At 37.1% G+C, this 15,000-nt stretch overlaps 1 protein-coding gene across 1 annotated transcript in view; it reads left to right on the plus strand.

The window, feature by feature from the left end:
• The window catches only part of LOC136834199 (tubulin glycylase 3E-like), a 148,231-nt gene extending 135,187 nt beyond the window's left edge, over nt 1-13,044 (plus strand). The window contains 7 exon segments of the mRNA XM_067096478.1: nt 1,023-1,236; nt 2,091-2,184; nt 7,855-8,022; nt 8,370-8,525; nt 9,645-9,742; nt 10,842-10,954; nt 11,307-13,044. Of these exon segments, the coding sequence (XP_066952579.1) occupies nt 1,023-1,236; nt 2,091-2,184; nt 7,855-8,022; nt 8,370-8,525; nt 9,645-9,742; nt 10,842-10,954; nt 11,307-11,849 (1,386 nt within the window). The 3' untranslated portion in view covers nt 11,850-13,044.
• Nucleotides 13,045-15,000: the final 1,956 nt, after the last annotated feature.

Raw genomic sequence — 15,000 nt, forward strand, 5'->3', positions numbered from 1 at the left:
TAATATATAAATGTGTCTGTGTGTTCGTGTGGTATGCATACATTTGCCTCAGTGCATTCCTCAAATTTAAGTTGTCCAATTACTTAATAAACCCAAAGAAGGAAACACGAAGTCTTCTGTAGATCTAAGTTCACGAAAACTTTCGGCCCCAACTGTCAAACTCCGGCGAACTAAGGAGGACATTCAAGCAAACAGATTCTGGGGAAGCACAAACGCAAGTTGGCGACATGTTAGTGACATGTTCGTGTTTAGTTCTGAATCCCGGAAATAGTCTCGAATTGGGTATACTAGAATGATGACAGATAGGAAGTGACTCCAGAAAATATTTATTTGAAAATGGTTATGACGCAGAGGAACGAGTAATCTTAAAGGTTTTTATAAAGTGTAATTAAGAAATAAATGGAGACCCCGGAAATATGAAGATGAATTCACGACAGCAAGAATACAAATCTGGGTGAAATCTGATTTATGGGGAGCATGTCCCGTTGGGCCCAAATCATTTCGATTCATATTCAAAGTTATGTTAGGTTAGTTAGCTCCAGTTACACTGGGCCTGACACACCTGCAATTCAACTTCAGTCTCGTCTATTATTGGGATGATAGTGATTTATATAATAATAATCTTATAAACATTCTTAAAAATAACAATGGCACTGACTGAAAACTATGACAGCTGAACCAAAAGTGGATTAACCTAACCTAACTGAGGTTTTACGCATATCAGCATCAACAGGCATATTAATTTCCAAGAAACAAATTCCAGTCTTGCCGGCTTCCTAATGACAACAGGTAATTATTATTATTATTATTATTATTATTATTATTATTATTATTATTATTATTATTATTATTATTCAGAAGATGAACCCTATTCATGTGGAACACGCCCAAAGGGATCATTGCCTTGAAATTCAAGCTGTCAAAGAATATGGTGCTCATTAGGAAGTCAGAGTAAGACAAAGGGAAATGCAATAAGATGGCGGCCATCTGTCAATTTCTTTCTAACCCTGTGCCTCTTTCAGCAACTGGTCTCCGAATGCGAATCGGCCGTCGAGAGGGTAGTGCCCTTCTGGCCCCAGCTGTCCATGGACGGCCTGAGAAACCTGTGGATCGTGAAGCCCGGCGCCCAGTCGCGGGGCCGAGGGATCTTCATGATGAACCACCTGGAGGAGATCTTGGCTCTTGTGCAGTCGCCGCTCATTTACGAGACCAAGTACGTCGTACAAAAGTACATGGGTAAGGGACCACTTCTGTCCAAATTCCTTTTTTTTTTATTATTAACATTATCATTACCTTATTGTTCTGTCACGCGGTTGATCAGCTGATTGGCTAACTGCCCAGACGAATCTCAAATGGCAACGCTTAATAGTTTTATTTTCCAGGCAGATGCAATTCATATTCTCATCATATTACTCCATCAATGAGAATTGGACTTGCCAAGATAGATGGGTAAACATCTATCTATGAGAGCAGAAGCTAACGTGTTATGAGTTTTCTTTTGATGAAATAACTTCTCTAAAATAAAAAATAAATACATAAAATCACTCGAAAAGCATCATTTGTGAGCGTGTGTATTTGCTTGGGTTTATATTTATCTATTCTGTTGAGCTAATCCTTTCTATTTTGCCCCTTACTAAAAGTCAAAGAATCCATACATAAGCAATACTGAAAGGATTAATTGTTAGTTTATTACAATGTAAACCAGGAATTAACTGACGAAATTCCAAGGTTCGCCATGAAATTAACCTAACAAGAGAACAAGTCAAGTCTCTTGTAGTTTTAATTATTTTTTAAGGTAAACTCTTTTACTTGAAACAAACCGACCTGTCCCTTTCTTTTTTTTTTTTTTTAAATCAACAACATCAAAAGTCAACTCTTTCAGTTAAACTACGTATAAAAGAGCCTCATCTCGTTCTAAAATCAACATCAGAAAACGTTAAAACCTTTCACTCGCAATGCGCCAAACGCACAGCAAACCAATACTCGCAACATATCGCATCTACAACTCACCCATATAACCTACAAAATATCACCTTCTCCGATTCAATGCCGTGACTACTACAGAATTCTCTCTCTCTGTCCGCCCGCAGAGCGCCCTTTACTCATCCACAACACGAAATTCGACATCCGGCAGTGGTTTATGGTCACCGACTGGAATCCTCTGCACGTGTGGGTTTACTTCCGGCACGGCGACGGACTGGGGACGGGGACGGGGACGGGGACGGGGAAGGGACGGGGAAGGGGACGGGGTAGGGGTAGGGGACAGGGACGGGGACGGGGAAGGGGACGGGGTAGGGGACGGGGACGGGGACGGGGAAGGGACGGACGGGGACAGGGGGGACGGGGTGGGGGACAGGGACGGGGACGGGGAGGGGACGGGGACGGGACGGGAGGGGACGGGGACGGGAAGGGACGGGGTAGGGGACAGGGGAAGGGGGGTAGGGGACGGGGACGGGAAGGGAGGGTAGGGACGGGGACGGGACGGGACGGGGAGGGGTGGGGCCAGGTTGTCAGCAGATTGGAAATTGGGTTGGATACGTGGCGAATGCAGTTTACTGTGTGTGGATTCTGGCTTTTTATCATTATTATTTTTTTGTATAGTTTCCACTGTTACAGGGCAGAGTTTTGCATTTTGTCTTTTGCTTGTGTGTACTCTTTTTTGCTTTGTGACTGATAATCGCACAGAGCCAATGGTCATTTTGCCATAGGGAAACGCGTAATGGAAATTATGATTACTTTTCATAGAAGTCTCATCAACTTCAAAATTATGTGTGTGATAAGATTGGCAATGTATACATGAATTAATTCAAAGGGATCAAAAACGAATCACTAGGTAAACAAAAATAGACTAAAAGGGAGAAAGTCTTAATAAGAAACATATCAAATTGAAAATAAGCGTATTTTGTTGAGAACGGGATTATATATATATATATATATATATATATATATATATATATATATATATATATATATATATATATATATATATATATATATATATATATATATATATATGCACACATATATATACTGTATATATATATATATATATATATATATATATATATATATATATATATATATATATATATATTATAATTTTAAAAGCTAATAGCTAGACGCTCCAAATGGCTCACCATAACTGAGAAATTAATACTGGGTTGGATATGCGTTCACCTTGGCATTACGATAGTGTAATGGTACAAAATGCAACGTTACCGTATTTAGACGAGACACCTGAATTTTAAAATGTACTCTTCAACGAATATCGGCATTACTTTTGCTGTAGAAAATCCCACAAGAAATGACGCAACTTGCATTCTTGCATGTATAATTAAAACACCATTTCACGAAACATTCCCTTATCTTGTTCTCAGCTTGCGTCTCTCATCCATCAAAATTATGAACAAATGATCCCCACTGCAAGAAGTAGGCTACGTGCTTGCTCCGATTTTGCGCTGGAAAGATCAGACAATGTTCGTGAGTCTTCTCGGTTACACCCTTCTTTTTTTTTTTTTTTATTATTTACTCAGAGCTGAAGACCAGTCTGAAAGTATGTTATAATTAGCCTCTCCTTCTTCTTCTTCTTCTTCTTCTTCTCCTTCTTCTTCTTCTTCTTCTTCTTCTTCTTCTTCTTCGTTGTCTCATGACTGACGTCTGTGTGTTAATCTTGTTGCCAAGTGGTTTCACATTATGCTTGGTATGTTGGCAGTTGGTGACGTGAGACGCTGCCAGAGAGATTTTTTGGAGAAAAAATTATTATTAAAATTATTATTATTATTATTATATTCTCCTTGCATTTTATTACGTTTTTATCTCTGTATTAATATATTCATTCAACGATTCTTTTTAATAAGTAGACTTCTTCTTTCGGTATTTCCCTACCTTCTCTATTTCCCAACGAACTATATTTTGGAAGCTTTCACTCAATAATAGTCCTCAGGGCTTGTTCCATATGAATAAGGTTCATATAAATAATAATAATACACATACATGATGACATTAATAATAATAATAATAATATTATTATTATCATTATTATTATTATTATTATTATTATTATTATTTGCCAAAGATAATTAGCTTCCAACGTATTATCAAACAGGGAAACAGAATAGCTTTACAGAATATTTTGAGTAACTAATGCACCATGCTTTATTTTTCCTTTTCGATTTTTTATTTACTCTTACCGTCTCTTACCTAACTAATCCATACAGATCACTACCCTGGTAACATACCCCGCTCCCCACCACGTCCCTCCCTCTATTGCCTACCTCCTTACTAATCATATTACCATTTTTTTTCTTAGTTCTCCCTCAAATCTAACACCCTACAAAAATGCTTCTCCCACACTTAGCCATTTTTTTTTTTCTTCAAGAACCTCACCTCGGATCCCACTGCCGGCCTTATGCCATTAGCTCTTGTCCATGGGCAGCCCGTGAGTTGTGGTAAGATGGTAAAATAAGTAAAAGGCCTAGTGCAGAACTTCGCTTTTTTTATATAATCGTTTGACATTTGCTTTTATTCATACCCCCCCAACTAACATTACTTACCTCTGGCTATGTTTAATTACTTTAAGAAACCACCAACATCATTTCAGAGGAATTATACTTAGGAACAGTAAACCCTATAGATCAGGACTGCTTTTCACTCTATGAATAAAGATCCTAAGAAAAAAATATAATAGTTAGTCAATTAAGCTCTCATAGAAAACGAGGCGACCAAAGAAAATGTGACTGGTCCAGATGGCTGGATTCATTTGTGACTGCATTTGCGGAATGATTGAGGCTATTAGACTGATTCAGCTAGGATAACGTTTATCGTTTAGATAACACTGTAAAAAGCCGGTTATTTTCAACTCCAGCCATGTTATAATATATATTTTTCTTCGGTAAATCACATCAAAACGAAAAATTTCTTCTCGGCATAACCTATGTTTATGCCTAATGGCGGTAAAAAAGGACGTGTTAGGTAAGACAATGCTGGTCACCAACTAAACTTGATAATTCAGTGAAATTTACGAGGTTAGTAGTTCTTTTACTACCTTATCATTAGTGGCAATTTTTGCCTGAAAAACCAAAATGGATTTTTTCATGCAAAAATGAAATAACTAACTTATTGAAATGGCTTATCTTCGAAAAATTATTACAACAGACATTTCTAATATCAGCACATCATTTAGTAGCTAGTAGTAGTAACAGGAACGTGAACGTTTTATTCAAGGTCTTGGTTTAATTCGACCAATTAGAGCTTATTGGACAATGACGTGTCAATAACCTATTAATATTATTATTATTATTATTATTAGTTAGTAAAGTTCACTGAAAAATCTTATATGCTACGAGCTTTACTAATCAGACTTTCCACTGAGGTAAATGTTAAAAAAGAAGAGAGAGAGAGAGAGAGAGAGTGAGAGAGAGAGATGAGAGTATAAAGAGAGAGACAAAGAGAGGCTATAAGATTAGCCTGAACAGGTTTTAAGGTTCAAAATCTGCTTTCTAAGGCAAACATACCATATAACTTTAAAATTGACGGCATAGTATCTTAAAAAAAAAAACGGCCCATAATGGCAATATCGATACAGCATACAGACGAAGAATGACCATTTGAAACCTAGTACAAAGTAATAAATGGTATTTACGGTCGTTACGTAAGAATCTGTAGGTTGATAGGGAAGGGAAGAGGTGTCGAGGAGCCCTGATGGGGTGGGGGAGGGGTTGCATCTTTGGTGAGGCTAGATTTGACTACAATCCATTTCATGTGGGCGTCAATACCTATTAGACAGTCATTTGTTGTTTAACCTACCCTGAAGTACCTCATCTTGCATTTATTACCGAACCATCTATACAGCATCAATGCAGCTCTTACCTTCACAAGTCTGGTTACGGGAAAGTTAGTGACCTAATTATAAAAAAAAAAAAAACATACTTCCGCCTAGGCTATGTGGTATTAACGAGCTTAGCCCACCCCAAAAGCACACAAATTCCGTTTTAGTCCGTCAGTTTATTCCCAGCTTATTAACAAACAACGTGAAATTTATGAATACATAACCGCCGTTAGACTTAGTAGAAATAAGTATTTTTCGTTCGTAACTGAATGCATGCGTAATGGCGCCAAAACTAGGTCTATAACTACTGGCTTTCCGAGGAACACAAGCATTTTTAATAAAAAAAAAAAAACGCCGAAGTTGCACGTCTCATTCACTTACATTTAGTACATATCTTGGTAATTTTCCGGAAGACTTTAGCCAGCCACTGAAGTTAGGCGCCAGCCAGCCATTTTTGCATGAAAAACCATTTTGGGTTTTACATGCAAAAATGGGCTAGGAAATGATAGGACACTAAAAGAACCTAATAATACTAACCTATCGCCCAACCTACTAGTAGGGTGTTTTACTGCATTACATTTTGCCGTGTATTAGCTATGGAGGTGGGTGAAGTCGTAATGTCAAACCCTTTAAGACGTAATTTGATTATTTTTCTCTGGTATTAAGCATTTGCGAATGTTATGTACTGAGAAGAAATTTTTTGTTTTGATGTGATTTACCCAAGAAAAATATAAATTATAAAATATAAATTATAAAATATAAATTATAAAATATAAATTATAAATTATAAAATGGAGTCTTCCGAAAAATAACACATATCTTGACTTATTACGATTAGAAAACCTAAAAAGTATCCATAAATACTATCTGTGTGTTATGATGGGCAATTTGCGAAAGATTAGCCTACTCGTGAAATTAACAATTAGCCTAGCCACCAGGCAATCGTTGTTTTCAAGAGGGATATTAGACTAACCTACCAATTTTGATGAAACTACAAGGCCTGACACGACATGATTTCGGTAACTGATTTTATTTCATGAAAATATTATTGTTTGGTGTATTCTCCTGATGATTCAGTGAAATTTGTCCAACCAAGTGCTTTCACGGCCTCGGCACAGGTTACATTACTTGCCCTAGCCGGCTTTTCGAATTCTGAAGTATAGCTAAAGTTTATTAATGAAGAAATGGAGCAACATGAACGGCAGAAAATTCTTAAAAAGTCAACCATTGTACTCACATTTTATTTGGAGACTAAGCTTCGAGTTGAACCGCTCCGGCTGGGCTGAACTTGAGCACTGATTTGGTTTCACAATACTAATTTTACGGTGAAACCGACCTATAAACGCACTTAAGGTACTCTCGAATGACATATCGGGATGCCCCCCTTAAATGCAAACCCGATTTCACATCATGACATAATATGATAACACTATTTCAAGACACTCACTCATGGAATGTCGAGCGGCCGTTGTTTTGTTTTGGCTGAATAACATCTTCTTCTTTGCCACTGCTCCCGTGAATTCAGGTACTCAAACCGGAACTTATGATAATATTAACAGCAACAATGACAGTAGTGGTATTTAGTGTTTTTTCATAACAGACAGGTCATTATAACGAACTGCGATTACCTTGAATGGAGTTCTAGAGAGAGACGGACTGTAAGAGGCTTTTTCGAGTTTTGGTTTCCTGAACAGGCTCTTTATCAGTACGTCAGACTATTTCCAGTATTCTTATGACACTGTCAAGGAGAAGAGTTCAATCTTTTTTTAACTGTATTCCCTTTTGGGTAATGATGAATTGCGTTTTCATTTCACTTGTCTATATTCTTAAACGAAATATACTATAACCAATGATACTAAGCGCCATTTGTAGTCAGTCGTCGTTCCATTACAGTGATCTCCAACATGTTGTGATGCGGTGACCAATCATAAAATCAAATGCTCAATTTGATTATGTAAACATGGCGTGTTTACCTCTAACCTCTCTGACTACTTGATGACGTCAGCCTTTAACATCAACCTTTTCAGGGAATGTTACCTGAGGTTCTGCTCGCAGCAGTATGACCTGACGAACAACAACGAGGCCATCCACCTCAGCAACAACGCCATCCAGTGCAAGTACCTGAACGGGGAAAGGAGCGGTGAACTGCCAGAGGAGAATATGTGGGACTGTCAACAGTTCAAGGAGTACCTGCGGTAAGTGACAGTGGGAGGGCGGACGTTGTCACATATTATATTAGTTATTGGGAGTTAATTGATATAACTGTTGTTGCCCGTAATGTAATGATCGTTATTAATGTTGTTTTTAATTATTTTATTTTATTTTATTGCGTTTTAACTATTACTACTCATTACCTCTGCAGGTGTCTGTGATCTTGCAATCATTAGGCCTATTGCTATTATTGCTAATGTTTTCGTTGTTGATAATTCCTTTATTAATATAATCATCATTATAACAGTGAAAAACACTTTTATTAGTATTATTATTATAATGAGAAGCAGCGAAATAGCACAAACAGAACCTGTTATATCTTCTTTCCCAGAGGCCTCAAGAAAGAGCACATGTGGGACGAAGTCATCTACCCTGGGATGAGAGACGCTCTGGTGGCGGCCATGTTGGCCGCTCAGGTCGAGATGGACACTTTCAAGCATGGATTCGAGCTGTTCGGCGCCGATTTCATGCTCACCGAGGATCTTAGGTGAATTTGAATTCTTTGGAAGGGCTTATGGTATTGAGGATCTGTTGTTCTCATTGATTTTCTTGGGTTTACTGGCGTCGCAGGTGTTGTGGTCATTGGCGCCACAACGCACTATCGCACATACCGTCAAGAAAAATACACATAGGTCTATGCTCACAAATATTAACGTACAACTCACGGTGTCTGTGACAGCAATTCATATATCTAAACATTTTATTTATTAAGAGAACTTTAATTGATTTACAGAAGATTTTAGGCTGTTTTTCCAAGTAAATTATCTCGATATTTTGTTTACCCTTTTATATATTAATAAAATAAGCCGTTTTTTTTCTTAAAGACACTGCAATAATATAAAGCCTTTTTTTTTCAAAATTATGACCTCTCAAAAAGAAATATTACAAAGTGAAAAGTCAGCAAAGACCATAAAATACTGATGAACATGTTTAAAATATTATATATATATATATGTACATGCATACACACACACACACACACCTTATATATAAATATATATATATATATATATATATATATATATATAGAGAGAGAGAGAGAGAGAGAGAGAGAGAGAGAGAGAGAGAGGAGAGAAGTGACCAGATTATATACATTTATGTATACCACACACACACACACACACACACACACATATATATATATATATATATATATATTTATAAAGAGAAAATAAGTAAGAATTTAACATGAATAGTTTTAATGTAATTGCAGCAAGGGAAAACTATTTCCCACATTTCTAAACGCTAGTAATTTCCCTATACTCTCCGTTTTAGTATGGATATATGAAATTCATTACAAATAAATCTTTATTATAAAGTATACAAAATTCATCAGAAATAAATCCTTTATCATAAGTAAATGTGAATAAACTTATTAACATAACCAGAGAAGATTCCCCAGAGTAAATATTACCTTTACATTGATGTACAAAGGAAAACTATTTCTTCTATAACAGTTTGATCGAAATTAATATAACATAAATTAAAAAGAAGTGATCAGGTACAATCATAAGGGAACAAAAAAAGGAAACATCTTATAAATTATTTTCCTAAGATACATTCAAACAGTGTCCATTCAGCAGTTTTTATTCCTCTTCTCCTTTAGGCCGTGGCTTATTGAGATCAACTCCTCCCCTTGCATGGCTCCAACCACCAGCGTCACCAGGAGAATGTGTGCTCAGTGCCTACAAGATGTAATAAAAGGTAATTATATATGTCATTAAATCATTATTTATAATGTTTATTATTATTATTAAGAAGATGAGTCCTCTGCATATGGAACAAGCCCACCAAAGGGGTTATTGACTTGAAATTCAGGCTTCCAAAAAATATGGTGTTCATTAGGAAGTAGTGAGAGGAGGTCAAGGGAAATACAGAAGAGATACCACTTATTAAAAAAAGAAAAAATAAATTAATAAATAGGCAAAAATGTATTAAAATCCAAGGAGAATAGTGTTATGGTAGTCATTCATTTTCGCTTGAACTTTTGAAGTTCCAACTGCACGACGGGAGACTGTTTTCCGCAGTACAAAATTATTGGGGCAGTGTGGATAACCGAGGGACGCGCCTATAGCTCATTAACAATGACTCCCAATGAAAAATTTTTCGGCGCCGAATTGGTTACCGCGGACCTTCACAGGCTCCAATTATTGTTATATTTTAATGTTTATATGACAGAACGCTTGCCGGACAGCGAGAGCAAGAGCAACAAAACTTTTTATGCACCCACCAGTCTCCCTGACTATGTTGTGAAATTGGGACTTCGAAAAAGTTGCAATGCATTACTACCCTAGTACTATTCACCTTGCATTTTAACAATTTACTTACATTTTCTTTATCTATTTATTTATTGGTTTATTAATTTGTTTTCTTAATAAGTGATCTCTTCTTTCTGTATTTCCCATTACCTTCATTAACTCCTTGCTTAAGAACCGTAATATTCCTTGGAAGCTTGAATTTCAAGTTAATGGCCCCTATGGGCTTGTTCCATATGAATAGGGTTCATCTCCTGAATAATAATAATAATAATAATAATAATAATAATAATAATAATAATAATAATAATAATAATAATAATAATAATAATAACTGGGAAGCTTGAATTACAAGCCATATGAATTTAGGTTTCATTCTGATAGAATAGTTTCATCTTAATAATAATAGTAATAATAATAATAATAATAATAATAATAATAATAATAATAATAATAATAATAATAATAATAATAATAATAATAATAATAATAAATCCCAATGTCAAAAAACCTTTTTAATATATAACTCAAATATAATTTTTTTTCAGTCGTGATAGACTACAAACACGTGAAAACTGCTGACACGGGGCATTTTGAGTTGGCGTACAGAGACAGCGAAAAGTCCATACCTAACCCTCCCTACCTGGGCGTTAATCTCCAGGTGAGTTTTAAGTTGCACGTGTTTTAAAGTTAGTGTGGGAGAGTTTTTTGTTCTTATTTTGAGTTTTTGTTGCTGTTTGTGGCTGTGTAGATCTGTATTAGACTGCAAAGTTAGTGTTGACTATTAAATTTTAGTCTTTAATCTGAACTGTTTTATATATATATATATATATATATATATATATATATATATATATATATAATATATATATATATATATATATATATAATATATATATATATATATATATAATATATTATATATATATATATATATCGAATTATATATATAAATATATATAATATTAAAATCAAATTAAATTTAAATCATTTTTTTTATTGTATTCCCTCAGGTGGTGGGACGGCAAATTAAAAAGGGTCCAATCAAAATCGAGAAGAGGAAGCCCAAAAAGGTCAAACCGGCGCCGCGACTCGTAAAGCCACTGCCGCTCATCACCTTGTCCTTGGAGGAAGGCGCCAGCAGCAGCCTCCCGCAGAAGGAACCAGCAACCTCCTCCAAAGACGCGACAGAGTCCTCCCCGTCGCGACCCTGTTCCATCCTAGACTGCCGCAGGTACAGCAACAGCACGACGACCTCCGTTCCCGTATCGGCGGCAGCGACTTCGTCAGAGAGCTCTGACGAGAAGGTGGCTGTCGACGACAGCAGCGCCACCTGCAACTCGAAGCCGCCGCCTTCATCGTCGTCGTCGTCATCATCTCCGGCAGAAGAGATGAGAAGAAGTCCCGAGGAAACCAATCCCAAGAAGGAGGTCGTCTTCGTCGTGGAGAGGGCCAAGGGGACCACTGGCGATCTCTCAGGGGGTGGGAAGGGGGGTACCAGCCAAAACACCAACAATAATTCTTCTTCTTCGCTTCAGGACTTCAGAGGCTCATGACCCAGGCAAGAGCCTACTAGATGAGAGTCGTGTTTTGAGTCTAGTGTGTGAGGTTCATGTAGGCCTATTTGCATTTATGAAGCGCTGACGTCGCAGCTTGTTACTGTTTGTAAACACCAGAGAGGTTCCTTGACACTTGGTCCTAAATTCATTGAATAATTTAAATCAGAATTCTTCAGTTGACTCAATTCAAGAGAGAAATTGAATTCAATTTCCAGTAACAAACTGCGACTCAAAAGTATTGTGATACTCAGTGAACTAGGTTTTGAAAAATACAAAAACAATGCTTTATAAAATCCTATTAGCACTTGAACTTTTGCCAAGTCTTATAATAATCTAAAATACTTTTCTTTCGAAACGTAACGAAATCAGCTACTGCTTTTTTTCAAATTTTTCTAATAACGGAATTTTCTTGCTCCAAGTCAATACCAGAGGCTTTCGTAAAAGTGGGTCTAATTCACTCGATTCGTAAAGAGGTCAAAAATCTATATAGAGCTCAAGCTATTGAATGTTAAGAGAATTAATCTATTTTGGGGGACATATTAATCATTTTAAGATTACGCTAGTCAGTGTAACGACGCTAAGAGAGAGAGAGAGTCTCTCGTCTCCCGCGTTCTCATTTGCCAAGTGTGACCGCAGAATGTCAAAGCAATTTTTGCATTTTCAAGTCAACACGTTACCTCTAAGTCTTATACCTACCATATACTTATTCTAAAAAAAATAAACAAGATGACGTAAATCGAAATTGTAAAAGGTCCTGTGGACATCATAATCTCACTCTAAAAAGAAATAAAAATGACGAAAAAACTATGAATTCAAAGGTAACCTGAGGTCAACTTTTCTATGGGAATTCTTGCTAGTCACTTTGTTATATGAATCCCAACTTCGAAGAAGCCTAACGGATTAGTTCATACCTGGTGTTTTTCAGGCCTACACTGGCTTAGGCCTAATTAGCTTGACTGGACTGATACTTGACTGAGACGAGGTAGTCAAGGTGATTTGTAAGCTGTTGGTGGTAGTCCCCGTAAGTATAGCCATTGTAAAAAAGAATTTAAAACAAAGAAGAGATTCTAGTCTACTACTGTTGTAAGTACCTCCGTGTTGTAGTAGTCTCCAAGAAGTTGAGCTAATCCAAAGGGTTGTTCCCCTTTTTTTCTATTTGCATTTGTTAATTACACATGTCACTTTTACCATCTGGTCTGGTTTCATTTCATTCCTTACGCTTTTGAGAGAGAGAGAGAGAGAGAGAGAGAGAGAGAGAGAGAGAGAGAGAGAGAGAGAGAGAGAGAGAGAGAGAGACTTAACACAAGAAAGAAAGCACGTAGAAATCATGAAATTAAAAGCAAAACTGACACTAAAACACAGCAGGTGAGAAATTAAAAAATTCAGAGAATATATTAAGTCTCTTATCAAACTATGTGCTGGCCTGTGAAAAGGTATCTCCGGTGCAGGTGGCATTTATGTTGACGTTGGTGGTTTCCGCAGTTAGATACAGCGGGTATCCGACGCGTTCATTTGTACCTTCTGATCATGGACAAAATGCATGGAGACAACGTGACAGATTGATGGAAGCGTTGTGATCCTTCGAGCATTGAACCGGTGTCGTCACACTTCCGGGGAGGGGTTATTAAGTGAGTGCGTGCATATGCGCACGCTCTAATATGTATATTATCAAGGACCCTACAATAGCTATTCACTTCAATTTGCAGCTGGGTGATTCATTCTTTGAGAAGTGTTAGTGAATAAGAACAGTCACTGTGAGAAACGTTTATTTGCAGCCACAGAATGTGAGTAAGATAACTCATTAACACATATTTTTTCCAGACATTTTGTGGAATACCCAGTTTGGTTGCAGTAAAACTCCTTTGTTTCTCCATTATGCATTTTCCCGTTCTATTCTCCATTATGCATTTTTCTGTTTTAAATGTCTTTTCTTTATACACCATTTCAGGTTTCAATATATGCTATGTTTCTTTTAACAGGAATTCTGGGTTCGTCCTCCGAAAACGAATATTTTAGAAGTGTCCTTTTAACATACTATAAGACATTTATTTTGGTCTAGGATAATTATGACCTCTTCATTTTGTTTGGTGACCAGGGTGTTAGTCACTAGTATTGGTTGGTCTAGAATCATTAATTCGATTGAATGTGAGTCTGAATTTCCTCTAGTTCTGATTTCCATTTTTAGAGGGTGTGTCACTCCATTTCATGACCGTAGCTTTTGCTGAAATACTTTCGTTAAATTTGCAAATAAAGTCTAGTTTTGTATCTGGGCGTTTTATTCCAGTAGGCCTTTGTCTGAGGATAGATACAGGGAGAGGAGTCGACGAGAGAGAAAGAACGTGCTGACCCAACTCTGGCCATTGCTACCGGAGGATCTCAGGGATGTAAGATGATATGACACTGTTCTTAAAACAGATGTAGTAAGAGATTATGACCCTATCTGACCTTGTTCGAGGGCATAACAAATATAACCAAAAAAATCAAATATGCACCATTAAACGAAAAACCCCTTAACCCCTAGTGACCCGGGAACTTAAACAAATGACAGCGTTTAGCAAACGATTGTAGGCAAAGAAAGAGAAAGAAACAGAACTATTATGAAACGGAATGGTGACTATAACGCTTCCACCAGGAAGCCGAGTAACTAACTACGTGAAACTATTTTTTTATATAACAAAAGCAACTTAGATAAAAAGAATGTAATCACGTGACTCGAGCCGTCACGTAAATAACACTTAATCTCTAAGCTGTATAAATATAAGAAAGTAAGGGAAGATTACTGTTGGGGACTCCTTATCAAGCCTGTGGCTGTTTCTCCTGAAGGGAGGAAGGAAGACTCTTAAGCTGTAAGCAGTCAGAGGGAGAAGCATTCTCATATTTTTATGTACGACTCAAACATGTCGCCGAGGAAGTGGACGTCTGCCCTGGGAATTCTTCAGTATGTGAGGAGACTCAACTCAAGATGATAATTCTGATGGGAATTGAGGGTGAGGAGTTAATGAGGTGGTTAACACTTGTCGCTCATATGAGGCTGCCAGGAAGGCAACTTGTGCTATTCGTTCCCCACCCTCTCAACTATGTGCCATCTCCACCTAAAAGAAACAGAAAGGACACACGAAAACTTCTGCTTCAGCTCCAGCTTCCAAAT

This window comes from Macrobrachium rosenbergii, chromosome 53, assembly GCF_040412425.1.
Source record: "Macrobrachium rosenbergii isolate ZJJX-2024 chromosome 53, ASM4041242v1, whole genome shotgun sequence".
In the NCBI taxonomy this organism is placed as follows: Eukaryota; Metazoa; Arthropoda; class Malacostraca; order Decapoda; family Palaemonidae; genus Macrobrachium; species Macrobrachium rosenbergii.